At 43.0% G+C, this 26,730-nt stretch overlaps 1 protein-coding gene across 1 annotated transcript in view; it reads right to left on the reverse strand.

Moving 5' to 3' along the window:
* The window catches only part of LMNB1 (lamin B1), a 48,202-nt gene extending 40,750 nt beyond the window's left edge, over positions 1–7,452 (reverse strand). Inside the window, exon 1 of the mRNA XM_046667847.1 lies at positions 6,715–7,452. Coding sequence (XP_046523803.1) covers positions 6,715–7,073 — 359 coding nt within the window. The 5' untranslated portion in view covers positions 7,074–7,452. The remainder of the gene's footprint in view (positions 1–6,714) is intronic.
* Between the last annotated feature and the right edge of the window lie 19,278 nt (positions 7,453–26,730).

Raw genomic sequence — 26,730 nt, forward strand, 5'->3', positions numbered from 1 at the left:
TCATGACAGTTTAATTACTTAGGACCTGCTTCCTATTCCTACACTTTAACACCAATTCTAGGAGCTTCATCCCTCCAGTTCTTCCCTTGAAAATTAAAGTAATACTTAACAGGAAGTTTTATAGCTCTTATATTAAGGCCAGGGTGTTATTCTACCAAGGCAAAATCAGGACATAAAAAATGAAAGACAAGTAATATGTGGGATGAAGGTTTTCGTTTTTCAACTAATTATCTTACATACAAAGAAAACTTCCTAAAGCAGATTAGCATTTATTATTTTAGGTTTGGAAACCAAAAAATATGAATGTAAAATAGCCCTGCAGATGGTGTTCAGCCTATGCGCATTTCCTAAGTTTCATTCTATTGATGACCAAAATATGTAGACAGCCAAAAGAGCAAATATATAATAATAAGTCTAAATATATAATAAATCCACACCCCTTCTCCACTAAGAAAGTAATAGAAAAGAAAATGAGTTTATCGTATTTACATTTCAGTATGTTTCCTAATTTCTTCAAATTACTAATTTGGATAAAATTCATCCACTACTATGAGACAAGTAAACAACAGGCTAGAGGAAGGTGTAAGTTTCTTAACTCTTCCTGAGATACAGAAAACTACCACTGACTGCTTACCCCGATTATACACATGAGGAAATAAAGGCTTCGAGTTAAGTATCCACCCCAAGTCACACAAAGTAGGAAGCTGCAACTTCAGGCAGTGCTTCTGCTCGATACCACCCCATCTACGGCTCCTGTGATAACATTCCAATTATACTTGCTAGTAGCACATCAGCATCTCTGTGCATTTTTTAATGAAAACACACAAATCCAAATCTCTCATTAGAAGTTTCCTTACTAACCTATTGACAAAGCAAAGCTGAGGAGAGCTGTTTTCCTCAAAGGAATATACTATGTAGGCTTGATCCCTCAGCCCCAAACCCATCCTCCTCAAAGCAATGATGCCTGGGGATGGAGGCAGGAAGTCTGCAAATCTTCACATCCATACGTACCATGACAAAAAAAATCAACATTATACTTTATTCTGTTTGGAGAAAAAAATAACTTTTATTTTGATAAAATAAATTATATTTTAAAAGCACCATTTCTTTTTAAAAGGTATGAAATTCTGCTTTAAACAAAATTTTTGTATAATACCTCAAACATTAACTTGAAAACATTGCTTTTGAGGCCTAACATCTCTAAGACATTAAAATGTGTTTTTTGGGACATCCTTTAAAAAAACTTTTTACTTGAAGAGAATTGGCTTGCTCAGCATCTCAAACAATCCTACGGCATCTAATATATTAGTTATACACCACTGAGCCCCCATCACCATTTTCCTAATTAATAGATAATTCTCAAAAAGACAAACTTAGTTTAGAGTTAATTTTGCAGCTTCTCAAGCCTTACTATCTATCATAAATCAAATAAGGAATAAAAAACAACTCACAGAGCACGATGAGTCAACTGAACTTAGTACGCACTAGTCAATTTAAAAACACAAATCCAGGACTGGCCCAGTGGCACAGCAGGTAAGTGTACACGTTCCACTTTGGCGGCCCGGGGTTCACCAGTTTGGATCCCAGGTGCGGACATGGCACCGCTTAACAAGCCATGCTGTGGTAGGCGTCCCCCACATAAAGTAGAGGAAGAACGGCACAGATGTTAGCTCAGGGCCAGCCTTTCTCAGCAAAAAAAGGAGGATTGGCAGCAGATGTTAGCTCAGGGCTAATCTTCCTCGAATAAATAAATAAATAAAAACACAAATCCATATAATGCACTTCCAGAGTTCTAAAACTTAAAATTTTCATTAATTCATTTGGTGACAAAACCTGACCTAAATGGATGTGAGTCTCTTTTCAGTTGTCTTTCTCTACTTACTGTGACTATTAATCTTTCCCTGCAGAAGTATCGGTTTCATGATGGAGTGCTACCCCAGACCCCACTGGGGATGTCATAGACAGTACGTCCATCTTATTACCTTCTTAAAATTGGAATTGGTTTTATTCCCAAAACACATCTTGGCCTTAACGGGTTTTACAGAAAAGATTATAGGCTTGCATCACTGAAGGAAAAAGAAACATACGCATCCACAAAATCAGTTACTAAAAGATTGATCGACATACTTAATTTTCTCTTATATCCAGTTTTCCCACATAATTAGTTAATACTGAAATTCTAAAATAAGTCAATTTTTCTTTACTTTTTTGTTGAAAGTGTTCACTACTGGCAGTCAGCATCATTTTTGGAAATTGTTCCCCAAAAACGCTTCCAGGGAAATATAATTTGGCTTAGACTGAATCAGAGAGGCTGTATCTTAGCTCTGAGATCTATTTTCCCAGGAATCAGAAACCACCCCATTGTCAGATTCTCTCCAGCAGGACCAAGTATCTCCTTGAATTCTTCCATCCTTGAGTTACGTTATGTACTGAGAAACCAAAAAGGGACTAAGTAATTTTGGAATCAATAATTCTCTCAAGACTTTTTTTAATCTAAACCCACCTAAGTGATAGATTAATTACAAAGACTCTGGCTCCAAATAAAAATTAAATACAGAAAATTATTTTTAAGCAAATAAAAGACCTAAAAGGACCCAAACAGACAATAAGACATTTCTTCCTTTTCATCTTACAAATTATTCTTCAGAGGCCAGCCCCATGGCCAAGTGGTTAAGTTGGTGTACTCTGCTTTGGCGGCTGAGGGTTTTGCTGGTTCAGATCCCAGGCACGGACATGGCACCCCTCGTCAAGCCATGCTGAGGCAGTGACCCACATGCCACAACTAGAAGGACCCACAACTAAAAATACACAACTATGTACCAGAGGGCTTTGGGAGAAAAAGGAAAAATAAAATCTTTAAAAAAAAAACACAAACTATTCTTCAATTATTGCTCAAAATTAACTGATTTCCAAGATGACAGCTTACTATGCAGGCATAAGCCTTCCACTACACTCTAATAAAAAGGCAGCAAAGTACATGATGCAAACTAAACCCAGGGCACCAAAGTGAACAGAAAAGGGATCTCCAGCAGACACTTCAACAAATTTCTAAAAGAAATGCAGGTAAAAGTACGTATCACAGAACATGCACACAGGGACTGCAGGGGAAAGTGAGGTGGACTTAAAGCGGAGGATGAACTCATGGAACAGCTTTGTACCTGGCCCTTCGCAGCACCCCTGAGCTTAACTGCAGGCTCTCCAACAAGTTGGCCCACAGCGCATCCCATTCATATCTAAAGAGCTCCTAGTCTGATTCCATTCAGAAAAGGCGGGAGGAGCTACCTGAACAGTAACAGCAGTGATACTCAACCATTACCTAGTTCTTCATCTGTAAATGCAGACAACCAAGGACCATCACGGATGTGACAAAAATCGACAGCAAGAAAGAAAAAACAGGCAAAGAAAAAGAAGAAGTGACCAGGGAGGAGAAATAGATAATTGAATTAACAGAAGAGAATTTTTAAAAAGAAAACCCTAAATATCATCCTCAAATAGATTAAAGAAAATAATACATCCTTAAAATAGGAACAGCTGAATAAGAGAAAGATCTGTAAAAAAAAGATTTCTTAGAATTAAAAGTAAGATTTCTGCCTTTAAAACGTCACTACTGAGTTGAAAGAAGAGTGAAAGTAATTTCCCAAAATGAAAAAAAAATTATGAGAGAAAACAGACCAAAGGGCTTAACGTCCCATCTAGGGAAAACAAAGACTATGGAGCACAGAAAAGATATGGAACAAAGAAAGCTTCCCAGAGCTAAAAAAGATCAAGTCTTTAAACTAAAACCATGCACTCACAGCAGCTAGGACGTTATGACAGAACAGCCATACCGTGACCTACCACCATGCAACTTCAGAAAACCAGGATAAAAGAGAATTCCAAAAGCTTCCAGAGAGGAAGAACAAAAGTAACTACCAAAAGAAAATAACTGTGGCTGGCATTAGACAGACATTAACAAGGATAGGCTAGAAGACAATGGAGCAATATGATACTTTCCAAGTTCTGAGAAAAAATGTTAAACCACTATTTTATACCTAGCCCAGCTATCAATCAAACATGAGACAAAACAAAGTTATTTTCAGACACACAGGCCTCAGAAAGTTTACATCCTCCCATCTTTTCTCAATAAATTTACTTAAGGATGTTCTCTAACAAAATGAAGGAAGAAACCAAGGAAAGGAAAACATGTGATCCAGGAGGAAACTGGGTCCAAATTAGGTAAATTTCTAGAATGTCAGCTGCACAGCATGCCTTAAGAGGAGAGAGTTCCAGGGAAGAAAGTAGACTTATGTAATAGATATCTTCAAAGAGTTTGAAGATAATGCTGAAGACAAATTTTTCTTTAGTCAACAAAAAAATGAAAGGCTATTTAGGGACAAACTTGTGTAAGGGAAGTCAGAGTTGAAATAGGAAACAAAGTAAAACGTGGCATGTTTTGAACAACTGATGGCATGTTAGAAAAAAAAATGCATCTAATCCTAACAATACGAATACACTACAGACCTAAAAAAAACATAATCCCAGGACACTATTCGACATCTCAGAGAGTATTATTTTCAATCGTCAATCCCTCAGACGTGCCTTCCTTAACCACACTATCCCTTCATCTTGCTTTATTTTCATTTCCCTAGCATCCGTTATTACATAACATTACATCACATAATTTCATTGACTTTAATACAAACATTCTTCTCACGTTCATCCTACTGAAACCAGCAAGCATCTTACAATCCATACACAGCATTTTACAGCTACACTCAGGCAGGTGGCAGTCTTGTTACTGTGTGAAAAACCTTCAGCAGATACTTTCTGGAAAGATTATAAAAGCATCTGCGTCAAAATGCCTCAGATTAGATGAAATAAGAATATTTATTTGCTTGTTACTGTAACTCTCAGAAACACAAGGGCAGTAATTTTTTTTTTTTAAATCTCTGTATCATCCACACACAGAACAGTGACTGGCACGTAACAGATAATGTCACATTCTAACATCTGAAACCAGTAGGGGTCCAACAGGATGATGGTCCTACATACTTGGTTCTGATGGTTTTTTCTTCTTAGTGGTACACATAATAATGGTGAGTCACACAAGCAACGGCATGAAAGATTTGAAGAAATTCAATAAAAAAAAATTTGGAGGAAGACAGAGACAGTAGTGTGAGTGAATGGACCCATTTCAAAAGCTGACTCCAAAGGCTGGTAAATCCAAGAAATAGAAATATAAGCTTATTATTTGAGTTATGGAACTAAATACCCAAAGAAATAAAAACAAAAAGGGCTAAACGTGATTGCCTCCTGGAAATAGGCAGGAGACTGTTAGCATTTTTCACTATAAGCCAGTTTAATAGTATTTTATTTTTACCAAGTGCACATACTTTTTTATGAACTGTTTTTCAAATGTTTAATAAGAGGGGGAAGTAGAGATTCACACATACAAAATCAGAGACTGAGACAGGGACATTCACACGGATACAGACAGAAAGACATCCAGGGGCAAAGTCAGAATCAGGCATCTCCAAAAACTTCAAGTGGCAATCGGGATGGAGACTGTGAATTCTGGGTGCAAATTCAGCAAATCTCTAAAGCGTGACAGCAACAGTAGTTGCCTACTAATGACGATTATGCCATTTCGCTCATCAGAAAGTCAAGCTAGGATCAGCAAGAGCTTGCAAGTTTACCCTTGCGACCTGGACTGAAAACTCAGACCCCCTTAAAGTAATTACAAGCTCTCTCTCACCCCAAAACTCCTCATTTACACAACACCCTTTCACCTGCCCTGACCTGTCAGCACAATGACAGACACGGGGACTGTGCATGGTCTCTTCATTACCCGAAAGACGAACTATACTATGCGGGTGCAAAAGATGGTGGAGACTGCTGCCTGGGGGTAGGCGGTCCCCGGATCGGAGAACGGTGCCCATGACGTGCAAAACCTAGCTTGGGATTTCCGTGCACGGAAGCATCCAGGGTCCCGCGCCTGTCTCCGGAGAAAGGATGCCTTTTCCTTGAGAAAGCTACCGAGTTCGAAAACCTACCTTGCCCTGGGCCGGCAGTGGCGCGCAGTTGAGACCCCGCCCCTCCCTCCTCGCCTAAGGCAGGCGCAGAATGATCGCAAGATGTCACAGGGCCAAGACGAAGCGCGCCAAAGCGGGACCCACCCCCGGGAGACCGGGACGCTGGAGACAGGTCCCTCCCCTTCCTCCCTCCGCCCGCGCAGAGCTCATTCATTCTTGAGGCGGGCAGCCGGTCCTCCCTGGCCGGCCATCCCTGCACCGCAAACCCACCAGACGCTTTGTCTCGCGCCGGGCCGGAAACCAAGGCGCGCATTTGAGCGCGCGCCCGGGCGCCACCTCCCCACACCTGGGGCCGGGGGCCTCCGCGCCAGAGAACCCTTCTGGATCTGGGGGTCGGAGGCCCGAAGCCAGGCTCTCCTCCATGGGGGCCCCAGAAGTGCGCTTCACCCGGTGCTGATAAGTATCCAAGATCGGGAACTGTGCATCCCGGTCCCACCATCACTACAACTCGAGCCCCCTCCGCGACCCCTGCCTCCGCTAAAAAACACCTGACTTTCTTCTTCCCGAAGACGGAAACCCTGTCCCTTCCGAAGGGCGTGGACGGCATGGCTCTCACTCTCCCTCCCCGGGGTGCTCGAGGCTGCCCCGGGCTAGGCCCCCAGTCTCTTGTGTGCATTAACGCGGCCGCCAGGCGAGCACTCACTTGAGGAGCAGCTGGTCGTGCTCGGCCTTGAACTTGCCCAGCTCGATCTGCAGCTTGGCGCGCTCGCGGGCCGTGTCGTCGAGCGCGCGTCGCGCGTCGGCCAGCTCGGTCTCGTAGAGCGCCTTGAGGCCGGTGAGCTCGCGGCCGCGCACCTCCTCGCGCTCCGTCACCTGCAGCTGCAGCGCGCTGTTCTCCGTTTCCAGGCTGCGCACCTTGTCGATGTACACGGCGAGCCGGTCGTTCAGCTCGCGCAGCTCCTCCTTCTCCTGCAGCCGCGACAGCCGCGTGGGGCTCAGCGGCGTGGCGGGGCCGCCGGCGCGGCTGCCCGTCCGCGGCGGCACGGGGGTCGCGGTCGCCATGGCGGGCGGCGGGGCGATCGGCGGGGAGAGCGGAGCGGGGAGGCCGCGGGCAGCCCCGGGACACGGAGGGGCTGCAGGGAGCGAAGCTGGGACCGATGGCACCAGCCGGCGACCCGCGCTCGCGCCGAGGGCGGCGTGGGGAAGGGAGAAGCACTTGGGATGGCGGGAGGGGGGTACAGCACAAAGAGCAAAGGGGGAGGACTACGAGTCAATCAATCGTAAAATGCCCTTTGTAAGAAAACACGCGCGCGCGCGCACACACACGCACACACACACACACACACACACGCGGGAAGATACGGGGGAGGGTGACCGGGAGGGCCGTGCAGGATGCGCGCTCCGCCGCCGCCGCCGCCGAGTCTCCCGCCCGCAGCACTTTGTTTCCTCTCCGGCGGCGCGGAGCGACGGGCGGGGGGAGGAGGGAGGCGAGGGGCGGGCTGGAGGCGAGCGGGGTTGGGGGGGGGGGTCGGAGGTGGCGCGGGCCCGGGCGCCGCGCTCCCCAACATGGCCGGCGCGCGCCCGCCCCTCCATGTGACGGCCGCCGGCCAATGGGGAGCCGGCGGCGCGCTCCTGCGGCTCGGGGGCCGGGCCTGGAAATTCAAACTCGGGCCCTCGGGCAACCGTCGGCGGGGCGCGCCTGGCCGGCCGGGGCGGGGCGGGGCGGGGCGGGGGCAGAGCTGAGGGCGGCGGGGAGGGGCGCCTGGGACTGCTCCTCCGGCGGCCGTGGGGCTCAGCGCCGGCCGTGCCTCCCTCCAGCCCGCGGGGACCCCTGGAGGGGCCGGGCCAGCGGGTGGCGGGAAGGAGCCCGGAGGTTTCCGGGGCGGGCCCGCGCCACCGCCCACACCCGGCGGTTCAGGGAAATTCAAATGTAAACGTCCAACAGCCACACGCAAACCCAAAGAGGCCCGGAGGGCCGCGGGCGTCGTAATGTTCTCCCCGCCCTGCCGAGGGGCTCAGAAACGGCCTGGAGGCCTGGCGGCTGTGAGTGAGGAGACTGGCGCTGGTGTCCGAGGTGCAAAATCCACTGCGTGTCGGTTCCAAGTGCAAGCCTTTCTTTTTCTCTGCGATGGAAAAGGGTGTATCAAACCTCCTCCCGGTTAAATTGATACGGTCCGCGGGTCTTGAAGACGACAGATAAAGACCACAGAAAAACCAGAAGCCCTGACTTTGAATCGTTTGCTGCCAATGCTGATGGGCGGTCCCTGATCCGTTTATTTAACAATTTAGAGATTTAGAAAATCAAAACCACCTCACAAGTGATATGATTAGCATGTGACTGAGTAAACAGCACAAGCTTTTAATTGTCATGCTTCACTAAAATCCGATGCATGAAAATCTAAACCTGTGAAAATTTAAGTAGAAATGACTTTTGCTTTAAAAAGGGATCCCCTAAAATCTAATCGACAACTAGTCCTAACAGAATACCCATTAATCCCGTTGAAAAGGTTTTTATTTAGGCTAACGTTTATTGGAATTTACTAGTGCCGTGCACTGGGCTTTTCGTGGCTTATCCGTTCACGCAGCCCCTCTGTGGTGTGGGAACTGGATTATTTCCATTTGAAAATTCATCCATTTTAAAGTTGAATTTCCTTAAGGCCGCCCGGCAGGCGACAGGACTGCGTTTGAACGCAAGCGGTTTCAATTGACTCCAGAGCCTCGCCCTTAACTATAACCTAGAAGGCGGGCTCACAACATATTAGGAACGCGTATGTAGAGTAATTACAGGTTAGTTACCTTAATAATGGCAGAAATGAAGAGCAGGATGTTCTTTAAATAGTAATCAAGTCATGTACATAAGAATGAGTGCGTTAGTGAAGGGCACCGGCTCTAGCATCCTCTGTGAATTTCTGGGCACTCTTATGAGTGATGATACCCTCCTTGTTAATGTTCTGTTTCCTGCCCTGTTATCTAAAATAGCTCCTTCCTTAACCTCGCTGAGAATTAAAGACTTGAAAAGCTTCTATTTTGAAGTTGGTGTTAGGAATTTCTAAGTAAGTATTCAGATAATTTTAATAACTTAAAAGGATCTTGAAAATCCAAATTACTCGTGAAATGAGGCCTGAAGAAAGTGAGTGCTGGATCCAAGGGGATGGAATTGGGATTGGAATGTAAATCCGCTTTCCTTGATGCCCTTTCTGCTAGCTGATGGTTTGGTTTCCGTTCGGTACTCCCCTCACCACAGACTTTTAAAAAGTATTTGGAAATTTTCTTTTTAAATTATTTTGTGTCCATTTTTGAAGTTTTAAGACTGTATGTGAAGAGATTTTGGGCATGATCTCTATTGTTCTCAACCCCATGAAGCTTTCTCTTGATAGAGTCCTTCCATCTTGGATTCTTTTAGGAGACTCAGATTATATCCTATTATCTGAAACAACAAATACATTGAGTCGGGTAGTTGAGGATTGCCATTGCGAGCTGTGTAACTTTATGGAAGTTATTCCTTGGTTTCCTCATAGGAAAATGGGGATGATGATGATTCCTACCTTGCAGGGGGTTTGTAAAGATTAAATAAAATAATACATGTAATGTGTTAGACATATAATACGTGATGCTAAATAGTAATTCTTCCCTAGTAGTAATCACGGGTCTCCAATCAAAAGCAATGAAAACATGGAAAATCTCTTGGCCTTAGAATTAGGCAACTGTGCAAAATTTTTTTTTTTTTTGAGGAAGATTAGCCTTGAACTAACTACTGCCAATTCTCCTCTTTTTGCTGAGGAAGACTGGCCCTGAGCTAACATCTGTGCCCATCTTCCTCTACTTTATATGTGGGACGCCTACCACAGCATGGGTGCCAACCCGTGCCATGTCTGCACCCAGGATCCGAACCAGCGAACCCCAGGCTGCCAAAGCGGAACGTGCACATTTAACCACTGCACCACTGGGCTGGCCCCAACTGTGCAAATCTTCAGTCAGGTACCTTACCAAATGCACACTTCCCTTATTCTCTTGGCTTTTACCGTACCGAGTGCTCTGTACCTGGAGTAAAGCCTGTTTCTTCCCTGCTCTTTCATACTAGGTTTGTCCAGCCCTCTTCATTTAAATAAGTCCTGAAATCCTGTCACCACCGATGTTTCCCTCAATGATTTAGAAGAGAAGTGACAAATACTATTTAAGTTTGGTGACAATGCTTCTGCGTTTCTGAGGACAATCGTGATTTCAAATATCCTGTTTTTCTACAGACCTTCCCTTACTTGTCAAGGCACATGTCCTGATTACTGGTTAGGCCGTCTAGAGCCCCACCAAGCCTCCACTTGCCATGCCATCCTTTCCCCCTTTGATGCTCCTCCCGCAGCACCCTGCTACCTTGCTCGATCCGGGACAGAACTTATTTGACATTTGCCCTACTTTCTGTATGTTATTTCCATCTGGGACAGAAAAATAACAAGATACCTATCAGATCTGGGTAGAAGGGGCCCAGACTCCGATGGGGGTGGGGAGGCAGAGAAGGGGAAGGAGAGACTGAAAGCTAGCAGTAAGCCACTTTTGTCCCAGGAGAGGTGAGTGACAGCTGGCAGCTAGCTGAGTATACAGTGCAAACAGATGAATAGCTAGGGCTGCGGTACAAAATGAGGAAAAATATGGCGAAGTACTATCTCTTCAATAGATGTTTGCTGAATATATGAATGAAAGAATTAATCCATGGTTTTCTACTAGGCTAGGTTGTTTCTATTCAATACACTTTAATGCTTTTCCCAGTTATCATAAAAGTGTAAGAATAAATTATGTTTCATAAGTTGCGAATCCCTGCCAGCTCTGATTTTGATTTTTGTGTTTTAAAAAGAGCTTAAGAGTTTTAAAGGCATATTTATCATCTTCAATAGGATTGTTCTCTTAGCATAGCCACATGAAGTTTATATACTGCTCAAAATTATTTTCCAAATTGCTTGTTAAGATCTGGATATTTGGCGGCAATAGGATTGGCAGAGTTATTTTAACTTAGTGGTTCCGTCTTACTGATGGCTTATGATTTAGTCAAAAAGAGGACCAATTTGCACTCTTACACTTTAGTTTTATTTTATGTCAAAATATGGTCATAACACTACAACACTTTTCTTCAAATTATTTTTAAAAGATATCTTTAAAGCATTTCTTAAACTAAGTATTTCTTAAACTAGCATTTTTGCATCTCATTTTAACAGGTTTTTTTTTTTTAATCTTACAGAGGTATGCCCCTTCATCCTTTATTCTGCATCTTTGCCTTGAGAGAGATAAAAGTAAAATAAGACTGGAGTCAAAGTGTAAGGTTTACACATAATTCAGCTCTTTCTGCTCTGATTGGCACTGGCCCTGCTCAAAGAGTTAAGGGCTTTCCCTTTTTGTGACCAGTCTTTGGTTAGCCACTTTATTTATCTTGACGTCTGGCTTATCCTTACCCAATAGCATTTTAATTTATTCGTTTACTTCTGAGACTATAGAGGTGAGACTTTTCTCGCCTAATCTATCTTCCCTGCAAGTCTCCCTCTCTCATTTTGCCTGAAATTTCCACACAAGACCTAGTCTTTGGGGTCAACACAGAAAAGTAAAGGCACTGTTTCCAGACCCCACAGCTGAATTCAAGAAAGCAGAGGAAAAAGGAAAATACAATATTTGCATAGTTGATATGGTAAAATAAAAGAATGAAGTTTCAACCGGGTGCCACTGTGTTCTTTTCTTCTTCCTCATTACTACAATTTTAGGATGCCATTCTTCCCAGGACGGCATTGTCAAATCAGGACTAAATACGTTCACACCACCCTCAGCTTTTAAGTTCAATCGCTTTGATATAAGTATAAGAAAAGATTTGAAAAGAAAGGCAATCTGGTGAACCGGTCGCCTCCATCCCATCTTCCCATCCCTACCACCCCAGTCCCAATAAAAGCCTTCTGGCTGAGGAAGGAAGGAGAGTGTGAAACCAGATATACTATTACAGTCATGCTCCTTTGTCCTACCCCTGGACTAAGCTTAGGGTAGGGGTTGAGGATCCAAGATTAGGGGTGGTTTGTGCCCCACAGCAATGTCCCCTGTTCCCTCCATCTTGGTGTAGTAGAACAGAATCCAAAAGCAGCCTTGTCTAGAACCATGGTAGTCAGCAGCCTCAAAAAAACGACAAAGGGTGTGAGGAGCAGAGTGTAGAACAGCCTAACCTTCTGTGATGGTTAATTTTATGTATCAACTTAGCTGGACCACAGTGATCACATATGTGGTCAAACATTACCTGGACATTTCTGTGAAAGTTTTTGGTTGAGATTAAAATTTAAATCAGTGGACTTTGAGTAAAGCTGATTGTCCTCCATAATGTAGGTGGGAATTGTCCAATCAGCTGAAGGTCTGACTAGAACAAAAGACCAATCTCCCCCCAGCAAGATGAAATTCTAATGGCAGACAGCCTTCAGACTTGAACTGTAATGTTGGCTTTTCCTGAGTCTTCAGCCTGCTGGCCTACCCTGCAGATTTTGGACTTGCCATCCTCCGTAATCACATGAGCAATTCCTTAAAATAAATCTCTCTATATATACATACACATCCTACTGGATCTGTTTCTCTGGAAAACTCTGACTAATAAACCTTCCCTATGCCCCTGAGAAGGATGTGGAGGGGTCAGGAAGGCCAGCAGACTGAAATGACTGAATGGGACAGGGAAGCTGCAGACTGACCTGTGTGAACTGGCCACTTGAGGCATGGTGGCACTGTAGACAACTCAGCAGAAGCGTTGAGGACAGACGTGACAGAGACCAATGTAGTCAGGAGCCACAATGTCACATCTAGAGAAGACCAGTACAGAATGGAGTCAGAGCAAGACCAAGAAGCAGATAGCTCTCCCTCCAGTTGATAAGAATCTCCTTAGACTTAGAATCAACCTCAAGTAGGACAGAAAGAACAAAGAATCTGAGGGGTATTAAACTGATATGTAATTGAAGTATAAACATAACTGGTCCCTGCCACTGGGAGAGGGCAATCCCATCATCAGAATGGTCTCCGTCTATATCTCTTCACACTGTTTTTCCACACCAGTAGGTTTTATTCCAACATAGGCTGTCTCTACAAGTTAGAAAAGCTGGCTTCTGGGCACCCTAAGCCTAAGTTCTAGCAGCTCACAATATGACAAATCTCAGGAAAACCGATTTGCCCATTTGGGTCACATGCTCATCCCTGAACCAATTACTGTGTCCACGTCTAGAATGTACTCTGATTGGCCAGGCCTAGGCCAAAACCCACCCCTTTGATAGGCAGAGACCAGGGAGAGTCAGGAGTAACACTGCCCTCAGCAAACTACATGAGATGGGATTCCATCAAGAATGAGAAGTTCATCCCAAAAAGGGATGAAAGGATGTTGGACAAACAAAAACAACATATATCTACCTCATGGAAGGGGAGTGAGAGCATTAACCTAAATAGTCCTTTTCTGGCCTAAAATTCTCCAGAGATTTGCATATTTAAGAAAATGTTAAAATAGAAACTCTTAAAGGTTTAGGATACCTAAAAAGTCCTATTCATTTGCTCACTCATTAATCCATGCATTTGTTCATCAAACATTTGTGCAGGACTTATTACATGCAGAGCAAGGATGACCGAGGAACATGATCCCTGCTCTGAGGAGCTCAACAGTTCAGCTGTGGACACCGGCAAACATACCTATAAATAAATTCTGCCTCCAAGTGCCAGGTACTAAAAAGGAGGCATAAATAAAGTAGTGTAGGTACATCCAGGACCAGACAGGCCTCTGTGTCTGGGAGGAGGAAACACTCACAGACGGATAATCTCTGAGCTTCAAGACTATGAGCCTCCAGGGACTGGCAAATGGACCCAGTACTTTGTGGAGAACTGTAAATGGCAACTCACAGCCCTCAGAGAGAATTAGAGGGAAACCCCAGATGGAATCCCTAATCTCCTTATGGTGTGCTTTTTATTTCAAACCACAATGCCTAGGGGGGCTTTAAACTGGGCAGTAGGAAAAGTGGTAAGGGAAGTAGATTTTAGTCAATCTTCACTTTAGGCCTGGCTTACATTAGTCAAGAAAAATGAAAATTGAAGAAATTATCATATAATAAAAACAAATAAATTTCTTAAGCTGAGTCATAAAATAACAGTTATGCCTTGCCGAAAGCAAAACAAAAATAGAAAACCAATTAAGCAGGAAATTTTATTGAGTAACTCCTGTGTGCAAGGCACTGCATTGCCTGCTATGAAAGAAATTTTTTTTAAGTATAAACTGCAGTTCGTTCCCTCAATAAAAGGATTGTATTGTGTGTGTGGAAATAAAATATACACTACAGGTGAATAAATAGGTTAAGCAATCAAGCCTTGAATAACAAAGGAGCAAAGGAGTGACACTGATGACCTGTCAAATCACTGGGGCTGCTAAAATTTAGAGAATGAAGAAATCCCTTCAGGCCAGGACAACATGAGACGACATCGTGGAAAAAGAAGATTTGAATTGGACATCGAACTAGGGAAAGATTTATCTCAGTAAACGATTTGGATTAAAATATTAGCTTTCGACGCAAGTTTTTCAGGAATAGAACTATTCCATAAAGTACTATGACTATATTTTGTTTGCTATATCTGTATTTGTGTATGTCAAATATGCATATTAGAAATGGAGCAAGAATTATCCATGATTTGGATACCCACATTTGTTGTTGTTAGTACCGTGGAGTGGATTTCAACTCCTAGTGACCCTGTACTTGAAATCTCGGTGGCATAGATTTCAGCATCACAGCAACACGCAGCCACCACAGTGTAACAACGAAGGTGGTGTGGATGACAGACAGGTGATGTAGTTCCTTGACTGGGAAACAAATCTTGGCTGTGGCGGTAAAAGCACTGAATCTTAACCACTAGGCCCCCAGGGCTGGCTGGACACCCACATACCTGGGATTTAATGCTACCAAAACCACTCTGTTAAAGTCTCTGAAAAGAGATGACATTGAAAAGTAATTAGGGGCCTCTCTGATTTACGGATATATTGAGTAAAGAGCAACCGGAACTTTCATATATTGCTGATGGGAGTGTAAAACAGCACAACCCCTTCAGAAAATTGTTTGACGGTTCCTTATAAGATTAGAAATGCACCTACCCTGTAGTCCAGCAAGTCTACTCCCAAGACTAATGAAAGTGTATGTCTACCAAAAGACTTGGACGAGAAGTTTATGGTGGCTTTATTTATAATAGCCCAAACTGGAAACAATCCAAATGCCCATCAACAGGAGGATAGATAAATCATGGTATAAGTACTATTCAGCAATTAGAAAGAATGAACTATAGATAGATGCAACAACATGGATGAATCTCACAACATTAGAGGGGATTTTTTGTTTTTGTTGAGGAAGATTCACTGTGAGCTAACATCTATGCCAGTCATCCTCTATTTTATATGTGGGCTGCTGCCTCAGCATGGCTTGATGAGTGGTATGTAGGTCCACGCCTGGGATCCGAATCTGTGAACCCGGGCCACTGAAGTGGAGTGCACTGGACTTAACCACTACACCGCAGGGCTGGCCCCTCACAACATTATGTTGAGCGATAGAAAGAGTACATTTTGTATGACTCATTTATATGAAATTCAAGAACAAGTAAGTGTGAACTACATGACAGAAATCAGAATAGTGGTTGTCCGTGGGGTGAGGATTGATTGGAAGGGAGCATCAAGGAACTTTCTGGAATGATAAGGTCATGGCTACATGCATGAATACAGCTATCAAAGCTCATTAAATTGTATGCTTAAGATCTGTACGTTTCACTATATGTAAATTTTACTATGTTAAAAAACATATTGTGATCTCATATATTAGATTTTATACACTTTGAAGCTTTTTTTTTGTAAGTAATAAAGTTTCCACCTTATTTACTGCTTGAATTCTAAATTTTCTGTGGACTCTTCATTTTTTACACCCATGCTATAAAAGGTGTGTGATTTCTTCAGGAGTCAGGAATTGTATACAACCGTTTCTTTTTTTAAAGGCTATGAACTGATTGGATTTGAAAGATGAATTTGAGGGGCCGGCCCCGTGGCCGAGTGGTTAAGTCCTCGCACTCCGCTTCGGCGGCCCAGGGCTTCACTGGTTAGAATCCTGGGTACGGATGTGGCACGGCTCCTTAGGCCATGCTGAGGTGGCATCCCACATGCCGCAACTAGAAGGACTCACAACTGAAATATACAACTATGTACTGGGGGAATTTGGGGAGAAAAAGCAGAAAAAAGAAAGACATCTTTGAGTAATGAAGACACGTGTTAAGAGTGAAACTGGTGGTTGGAAGAGAGCTGCTGCCATTTTTGTCTCGAAAAGATTGGAATATGAATACTACAAAACTGAGAACTTAATAAAGAAAAAAAGATGATTATAAAACAATAGTTTCTACCTATGAAATTCTGTTTTTCACTACTATATTGACTAAATTTTATAAGATTATATATTTGGGCACTGATCATTCTATTGATCAGATACAGATACTGATCTCTAGTATTCAACGGACCTAACTTCTTTTAATAATGTAGCGATTTTCTAAACAACCCAAGAACACACCACAAATTAATTCAATGAGGGTAGAGAAGTAATTTTCTTTTTTTTTTTTTTAAGATTGTCACCCGAGCTAACAACTGTTGCCAATCTTTTATTCTTTTCTGCTTTTTCTCCCCAAATCCCCCAGTACATAGTTGCGTATTTTTTCAGTTGCGAGTCCTTCTAGTTGTGGCATGTGGGACGCCGCCTCAGCGTGGCCTGATGAGCGGTGCCGTGTCCGTGCCCAGGTCTGAACTGGTGAAACTCTGGGCTGCCGAAGCGGAGCACGCAAACTTAACCACTCTGCCATGGGGCCGACCCTGAGAAGTAATTTTCAAGGGGGATGGGGATGAGAAAGAAGGAAGGGGAAAGGGAGTTATCAGAATCTGGGGTAGCAAAAAAAGTTACCTAATGTTGTAATAATACATATTTAAAAGTTTGACTAAATCTTCTTGGTCAAACAGGCTTTGTAAAAGTTGCGATTCTCAACTGGATGTGGTGGGGAAAGACAGTTCTCTGTTCAGAAGGGGCTTCCGCAGATTTTGGGGGCCGATGAGATTTTTATGTTTATCAAAAGAGATCATGGGATGATAAAGTTAAGAGACACTACTGTGGAGAACGTAGAGGACACACAGCACAAAGCTCCTGCCCTTAGCCTCGCTGGGGTTCTTGAGTTACATCCAGAACTATGTAAGTGTGTATCTGATTACATACCAGAAGTAACTAGGTAAGACAACTCACCATGAGAGCCGTGACTGCAGAGAAGTTATGTCACTGTGACATTCATTTGGAACAACCACTCTATAGTAACTTGAATCAACTCACTCCTTCGCAGGGTTTCCAGAAACCTGTTGTCATTTAAAAGAAATTGGTTTCATTTCTCTAATCTTAACGTCTTAGTTTTTTTCACTGACTATATACTTCCTTTAAGGGATTTAAGTTGGGTTGACCTCAAAATGAGGGATGGAGAAATGAGGTCTCAATTGTCACAGGGAAAAAGGAAGTCACAGGGGTGAGTCCAGCATTTTCATTTTTTAAAGTAAAATGAATCCAAAATGTCTGCTTAACCCCAAAATAATTAAGCTGTCATTCCTCTTGTGAACCTCCATAGCACTATCATCTATAGCAGTCATTTGGAACAGAGCATATTGCTTTTTGGTCTTTCGTTTCAACCGAATCATAAGGCTCTTTCAGGCAGCAGAATTTCCCTGAGGGACTCGGCAAATGATGAAATGCTGTGCCTTTTCTGTCCACAGCACCCACATGGGAGTACAGCAGCATACCACAAAGGAGGATCTAACTACCCTGGCCTTTCACCAATCTGTCATTTCTCATAATGAGTCTATCTTCTCTAAGAGATACTTCTGCGTACTTCCTTTGAGCAAAGAACTCTCGTAGGCATGAGTCAGGAGATAGTCTTAGAACTTCTCAAAACAGTTATTTAAAGACTTTGTAAGAATTCCATTTGGAAAACTTATTTTCCATTATTCTTGTCTGAAAATAAGAGTCTGGTCTGTAATGTTTGTTTTAGTGACTATCTATTATTGATAAAATTGCACCAAATATAGCAAATAACGTATAATGTAAGACTTTTTCTCCTTAAATGCCAACAGCCTATTTCAGTTTCAGATTTACTATGTCATCTCTAATGCTTCCAGCAAACTTGGTCATATTATGAAGAAATTGGAGGAAATTAACCACTTGGTTAAAAATTCATATTTAAGAAATTGAGTGTGGCATGCTAAGCAATGAGAAAGAGAACCATAGGGCCAGCCCTGTGGCTGAGCAGTTAAGTTCACGAGCTCTGTTTTGGCGGCCTGGGGTTTCGCCGGTTTGGATCCTGGGTGCAGACTTGGCACCGCTCATCAAGCCGTGCTGAGGTGGCGTCCCACATAGCACAACCAGAGGCACTCACAGCTAGAATATACAACTATGTATGGGGGGGCTTTGGGGGAGAAGAAGAAAAAAAAAAGAAAGAGAACCATAGATGTAACACCTGCCCCAAATGGAATTTAGTTAACATTGGCCATGTTGCCAGATCTAAAAGATGTTCAGCCAATAAGATAAATATCAAACACAAGAATAAGATGCATACATTACATATTAGCAAGCACAAGGAGAATGTGAAGGTTGGAAATTTGGTAGAAGGGAATTACAGAATTGCAGGTTAGGATCACAAGTAACACTCTGTTCTGGATCACCAGCAATACACTATTTCACTTCCCATTTGTCCTTTAAAGCTCCAAAAATGATTTGAGTGGAGGAGAGTTAAGCAGTTGAAGACCTGGGTGCCAGACCTCTTTCTGCCATTGGGACTGGGAGTGAGAAAGAACATGGAGAATGCTTTAGAGATAGAGTGCACTGATTTGACCAATCACTGGACAAATAAATCTGAGAATATGTGGGGCACAATGGTGACATTGGGGTTCAGGTAGAATAACGGCAGGGCAGCACAGGCTTTAGAGTCAGGCATACCCAAGTATGAATCCTGCCATTCACTCACTATGTGACCTCTAGCAATTTACTTCACATCTGTGAACCTCCATTTCCTCAACTGGAATCTCAGAGAAAGAACTACTTTATCAGGACGTTAAAAAGATTGAATACATTAATATATGCAAAGCGTATCTGGTATATAGTCGGCGCCCAGTAAATATTTATTCCTTTCCCTTCCTCTCCAAAAATAGATATTAGGATCTTTACTTCCCAATTTTGAAAGCTACTATTTAATTTCACACATAAAGCATTATACCAGTACTGAGAAAAGTCAGCGCCTACTCCAATACTGCATTTTCACAATGATAACTGTTTCTTTTAAGTTGTCAAGCTCACTAATGTTTATCTTGGTATAAAGTCAATAATTTTAAAAATATTGAGTAGTACATGTCATGATTGACTTACTATAGCTTGATTTCATTTAAGAAAGTTTCAATGAACACCATTCTGGCCAGCTCCAGAGAAATTACCATCAAGACAGAGTCCCCACCTCACAGAAACTGAGAGTGTGCAAGGAAAGGCCAATGCTAGGACCTCTGACATGTGGTCTGCTGAGTCTTACATCGATCTGTCAGCCAACACCTCTCCAAACACAAGATGCTATGGCTGTTGAGTTTGGACCTCATAGCCAGTTTTATCATTTTATCGATTATTTTTCAGATATCCTGGTACAGTTTGGTTAGTTTGGATTGATTTTTGTAACAGAAAGAACAGATCACTTTCCGTTGGTGTTGTCAAAATATGAATGGGCATCTAGTTATTGTAAAAGATGGAAAGAGATAACATCTATTTTTCTTAGATATAATATTTAAATCTAGATTTTCCCTTCGTATGTTCCTCCATCACTTCCACATTTCAAAAAGAGAAGAAAAGTCCATGCTTTCTTCATGACCACAAGATCAACCACTACTGCCAGCTGGACACCAAAAGGGTGGCATTAAGGATGCAGCCATCTGCTTGCCGCTGGCTCTTGGTGAGGTAAGAAAAGCTAATTAGCAGCCCCACCTTCCCCCTCACCTCCACCCTCCTTTCCTTGCCTCCACCATCTGGCTGGCCTCCCCTTCCCTCCCACACCAGCTTCTTTCTGCACCGTCTGGCTTGGGGAGGTCAGAGAAGTTTGCCTGTCTTAGAAAAAGACAAGAACAGGCTTCAGCAGCACCCTGGGCCATGAATTTCTAAAATTTGAAAGGAAATTACACAAATGACCTTCCCACCTCCCACCAACAATGCTCTCTTTCACTAATGCCTGTTATCTCACTTAAAATATCTTTTTTTCCCTGTTCTGCAAAATTGGTAGTTCTGGAATCCAATCTATTTCATAATGGACAGTTGTCTAATGATAGGCAAGTGCCTAATTCCTATACCAAGTCTCTCTCATCAATTTCATTAGGGTTTTGGGGGCAGAAGTGGGATTAAAAAATCATTAAGTAAATATATTTCACCAAAAAGCCATAAGAAATGGCGAGAGGGGGCATTTAATATGAAACGTCAGTGACAGCTCAAATGCCATTACTCATTTAAAAGATGTCAGATAAATAGAACATCAGCGAAGCAGACTAAGATTTTGAGACTTTGCAGAATAAACAGAGTAAACGTTCTCACTAGTAAACAAATACAGACTAGCTATTAACATACAAGAAATATGATTCTCCTGTTTACCTGAAAAATAACGCAATTTGGATAAAGTGATGTTTCACCAACAAGAATCCTTGTGAATCTCAGATCTGGTTACAAAAATAGGTATTTTTTTTCCTTACTTTGTTCTTATTGACTTATTTTCTCTCTTTTTCTACCTTGTAGTAATACAAGCTATCTACTTTCTTAAAGAAAATCTAACAGTGCCAGTTTAAGAGAAGAAAGGCAACAGAAAACAAACTTTGAAAATTACCAAACTGTAAATATTAGCTCAGAGTAAGAATCTGATTAGAATCTTAGAGATAAGCTGTAGTTAAGATTACTATGAAAAGACTTGCTCCACAGTTATATTTCAAACACAGCAGTGTAAACTTGAAAAAGAAAAAAAATACTGTGAAGTTTTGATATCAGAATTTTTGCCTTACTAAAAGAACTTGCCAAAAGAGACTGCTCACGTATATCTTTTTATTTTAATAAGAGAAGGAAAGGAAGGCCAACAGACCAGTTTAGAGTATTTTTCTAAGTTGGATAAAATTAAGCTGTGACTCAGATCTGTACAGAACAGCAGATGCTTCCTACCTGTAGGGGACATCTGTAAATTTTTTGGCTGTCACCCTCTGAACTGTCTTTCTATGTCTGGGGAATTCCACACCATTTGAGTCTTAGTAAGAGACAGGGCCTACTTCCCACTCTAGATGCTAAAAGAGCCAGTCAGCCATTTCTTTTGCAGGCGTGGGTTTAGCCAACCAGATGCACCAGCCCCACAATTTGACCCAAAGCAATGGAGGAGGGGTGAATCCATTTTAGCAGCAACATCCAATTTCCAAAGGCAGTAGGGACAGAGCACCGTCCTACATGCAATGTTGGTAGGGGTGGAAGCTACAAGGTCTACTCTTCCTTCGCAGCAGCAATGACCTTCCCAGACAAGTTCCGGGATCCCTGGCATATAGCCTCCTTTGACCTAGGACCTCTAGCCTTCCCATGATTCTGTGAGCTATCCAGTATATCTTCAGTCCTTTCCTTTTCTGAAGTCAGAATCAGCTTCCACTGCTTGCAGCCAAGAACCCTAAGGGACAGAGAGCCTTTGGAATAGTGACTTTTAGAATTAAAAAGAGAGAAAGCAGGGGATGGGCTATAGTTTCTCTCATAAGCTGCATACTGCTCATAAAGGACATCTAGTTGAAGATAAGATCATGAGGGAAGAGGTATGTGTGCATTTTTCCTTAATGGAAGTCAGGGAGCTGTGTCCAGGAGGATATATGGGGGAAAGGACAGTTTCAGTGATAGTCTAGGGAAAATGAAGGGAAACCTTACCCCTTTATCTAGGTCCGGGCGCAGAAACCTTATACAACTTAAAAATGGAGGAGTACAAAATAACTGTATTCATTTGACAATAACAAAAAACAAAATAATGTACATTAAAAACAAGAAAATTGTCTATGGGAGTTGGAAATAGGAGTGGGGAATAGAGATAAAAGGGAATTTTGTGCAAAATGTGGGGCTTATATCTGCAGACCTCAGGCCCGTGTGCCTGGGTGCCACTTCCTCTGCCCCTGAGATCTCCAGAAGGCAAAGAAACTGCAGCTGTCCATCCTTTGGGCTTGGAGAGGAGCAGAGCAGAATGGAGCCTGCAGGCAATGATGGGATTCACCACAAGGCTGTGGCTCCCAGCTCAGGTACAATTAGGTAGCAGAAGGTTGTAAGAACACCTGGGATGGGGAACCACGGGCAGAGGGTGATGATATTGAACACCTTCTTTTATAAACAAAACTCTTTTAGTCTAAGCCTAATTATAGCATAGCAATGTTCTAAGAATTTTGTTTGGGGTGATGAAAAAGTTTGGAAATAGATCATGGTGATGGTTGCACAACATCGTGAAAGTAATTAATGGCCCTGAATTGTGCGCTTAAAATGGTGAAGCTGGCAAATTTTCTAATATATATTTTACCACAATTTAAAAATATTAATAATGTAATATATCAAAACCCATTGAATTGTTTATTTATTTATTTTTTTGGTGAGGAAAATTGGCCCTGAGCTAACATCTGTTGCCAATCTTCCTCTTTTTGTTTGAGGAAGATTGTCACTAAGCTCACATCCACGCCAATCTTCCTCTATTTTGTATGTGGGACGCCATCACAGCATGGCTTGATGAGAAGTGTGTAGGTCCATGCCCAGGATCCAAACTCGCGAAACCTGGGCAACTGAAGCAGAGTGCACAAACTTAACCACTACACTACCAGGCCGGCCTCAAATCGTATACTTTAAATCGTTGAACTGTATGTGAATTATGTCTCAACAAAGCTGTTAAAAAATTATTCTAAGCATTTAGGATCCTCACTTCTTTTTTCTTTCTGTCTTTCTTTCTTTCTTCTTTTTTTTTTTTTTTGGTGAGGAAGATTGGCCCTGAGCTAACATATGTGCCAGTCTTCGTCTATTTTGTATGTGGGATGCCATCACAGCATGGCTTGATGAGCAGTGCGGTGTCTGCACCCAGGATCCGAATCTGAAAACCCTGGGCCACTGAAATGGAGCGTGTAAAATTAATCACTATGCTACCAGGCCAGCCCCAGGATCTTGACTTTTAAACATTTGGCACTTGATACTAAACATTATGAGCTTTTGGGAACTGAGAAATTGTTCCCCCATCTAATGGATAACTAGTCACTTTCCTTTCACAGCACATTAGATGTGTATATCTGGAACAATAGAAACACAAACATCCCAAGGTTCGGAATACATCAGGGGTTTATCATTGAAAAGAAATAGAAGGGAACAAATAAGAAGAATCTAGCAGAGGTGGACACCTTCACCTAGAAATAGGCAGCACTGCCACAGGGAAGTTAAGAATTATCAAGTGAAAATGAAAACCACACTGAGCTCTAATTGGCTTTTTTTTTTTTAAATCTACGAGGTTTAAATGAGAAGCTGCTGGCTCCAGGACCACTTCATGTAAGACAGTGGGCTTGAAAGCTCCCAGAACTGCATCAACTGCAGCTGGAAGGGTCTGAGCTGCGACGGGATCCCAGGCCTGCCAAACATCGTAGCTGCAGAGTGCACTTTCTTCATTTCTAGACAGGTTCCTGTACTTGCTGCACATTCCCATCTCCATGCCATTAATCACGCTGTTCCCTACACCTGGGACGTCCTTTCCACTTATCAGCATATGTCTGAATCCTACTGACCACTCAAGGTTCAGCCCAAATAGCATTCTCTCCCTTTCCTAGCGCCAGCTGGAGAGTCACCTTCAAGACAAATCAAACTGACCTCCAAATGATGATTGCAGACACAGTTCTCTGATATTTTTGACCAGGCATGGCATGGTGGATGGAGAGCAGAAGTGTCTAACACGACCTCTTTGCCGGCAGGGGTAAGACCAGCAAAATAGTACTGATTAAGGGAAAAACCCTCCCTACTGCTCCCTACCATTCTCATATGGGGCGAGTCCTTCTACACGTTTAGACTTCCTAGATCACCAAGGGATCTTCTTTCAGTATCAAAGAAGGCATTTTTAAAACAATTATTCATGTAATGCACCTAATGATTTTGACATCTTAATTCAAAGTAATGGCCGCTCTTCACAAATCATTGTTCTATAATTATTATGGGAAAAACATCTTGCAATATACAGTTTTTCTCTCCTAGTTTGACATTTAACTTTTGTTGAATTACTATTAGGTGCTACTTTGGGTGGCTTCCAAGGAAATATTTGAATTGCCTAAAACAGTTGCTTCCCAATCTTTTAAAAGTCGCACACATAGAAAATGATAATTTTTTATTTTGGAATACAGAACCAAAGAGCCAAATCAATCATATCCCCAATTCCTCTGCACAGCGCCCCAACTCCATTTATTTATTCATTCATCTATCTATCCATCTGTTCCCTTTTATCTCCATTCCAACTCCACTCCTGTTTCCAACTCCCATAGGCAATCATTTTCTTTTTTAATTTAATTTAATCTTCTTTTTTTGAGGAAGATTAGCCCTGAGCTCACTGCTGCCAATCCTCCTCTTTTTGCTGAGGAAGACTGGCCCTGAGCTAATATCCATGCCTATCTTCCTCCACTTTATATGCGGGACACCTGCCAGAGGATGGCTTGCCAAGCGGTGCCATGTCCGCATCTGGGATCCGAACCAGCAAACCCCGGGCTGCTGAAGCAGAACATGTGAACTTAACTGCTGCACCACTGGGCTGGCCCCTATTTTTTTTATTTTTTATTGCAGTAACATTGGTTTATAAGGCAATCATTTTGATGTGTTTAGTGTTCATTATTTTGTTTTCTGTGTTACTGTAAAATGTACAGTTATTTTGTACTCCTGCATTTTTAGTTTGTGTAAGTGATATCATGTTATAGATCTCATCTTGTTTCTTAATTCCCTCAGCATGGTTTTTGAGACCCACATGTTGCTGTGTGTACATCTAGTTTGTTACACAGGACTTCATGGTGGGCATCTCCTATGTCTAGCACCCGTTCCCATGGATGGGCACCTGGATTGCACCAGCTCCCTGCCTCCGCATACCCCACCATCATGAGCACCTTCGTACATGACCCCTTATGGACCTGAGAGGGAACTGTTGGGTCATAGGGTATACAGACATTCATTTTGAGTAAGGACTCTCTACTGCTTTCTAAACTGCCTACACTAGTCTAAGAGGTGTGCATAGGGTTTCCTAGAGGCCTACAATCCCATTTGGCATGAAAGTGAGAATATTTGTACAGGACACTGCTGAGAAAAGATGAGGCTGCCATGGCTGGCTGGTGGTGCAGCAGTTAAGTGCACACATTTTGCTTTGGCAGCCTGGGGTCCGCCGGTTCGGATGCTGGGTACGGACATGGCACCGCTCATCAAGCCATGCTGTGGTAGGCATCCCACGTATAAAGTAGAGGAAGATGGGCATGGATGTGAGCTCAGGGCCAGTCTTCCTCAGCAAAAGGAGGAGAATTGGCAAATGTTAGCTCAGGGCTGATCGTCCTCAAAAAAAAAAAAAAGATGAGGCTGCTGCCTAGAACAGGCCCGGGTCTCCTGTAGCCTCAGGCCCTCCAGCCTCCACAAGGGCAGGAGTATCAATGCCTCTGGGCCCGTAACCAACCCCTTTGAAGGCAGTTCTCTGTGCCTCAGCACAGAGGAAGAAATGCCAGAGTAGAATGCCCTCCTCATTTCACACCATCTTCTTAAAAAGATAAGTCAAGTCTCAGGATTATGCAGAACGAGGAAAACTGCTGTTAACTTTCTTGGGGTGGCACTTATTGTACCAGGATCCCCAGAGGTCTGAAGGTGCCTTTGAGGAACAGAACACAGGGTCATCACTAGCGCTACCACCACTGTTCTTTCCTTTTACCACTGTGCTCGGTGCTGCAGCTATTGCCTACCATCCTGCCTCAGTCCTGGGACCAAACGTTATTATTTCCAGTTTAAGGAAGAGCCAAATAAGGACATAACTTAGTCAAGGCCTCATAGCTAGAGTCTGCGGGGCGATTGGGATGCGGGCCTGCTTGACTGCAAACCATAACTTCTTTGTATGTCCTCCTGGAAGATATTGCAAGAACAAAGGGCAGAAATAAGGCCTGCAGGAGAAATTAACCTTGCTTCCTTGGGAAACCTGGGAGTGCCACGTGCAGAGCTAAGGGCTCTACCACCGGGCTCTCCCTTGACCGCTGCAGATTCCAAGGAGAGCACAAGGCCCTTTCTTTTGCTTTGTTATCCCAGGTTTCTGGGATTTCAGTCTGACGGTTGAGATACAAACCCATAAACTGTATTTGGAAAAATGTGATGATCTAAGAATCCTGGAGGTTGTTTGGTTAGATTTTGTTTTCTTTTTTTTTTTTTTTGAGGAAGATTAGCCCTGAGCTAACATCTGCTGCCAATCCTCCTCTTTTTGTTGAGGAAGACTGGCCCTGAGCTCACATCTGTGCCCATCTTCCTCTACTTTCTATGTGGGACGCCTACCACAGCATGGCTTGCCAAGCAGTGCCATGTCTGCACCCGGGATCCGAACCAGCGAACCCCAGGCTGCAGAAGGGGAAGGTGCACATTTAACCGCT

This window comes from Equus quagga, chromosome 7 (genome assembly GCF_021613505.1).
Source record: "Equus quagga isolate Etosha38 chromosome 7, UCLA_HA_Equagga_1.0, whole genome shotgun sequence".
Taxonomy (NCBI): domain Eukaryota; kingdom Metazoa; phylum Chordata; class Mammalia; order Perissodactyla; family Equidae; genus Equus; species Equus quagga.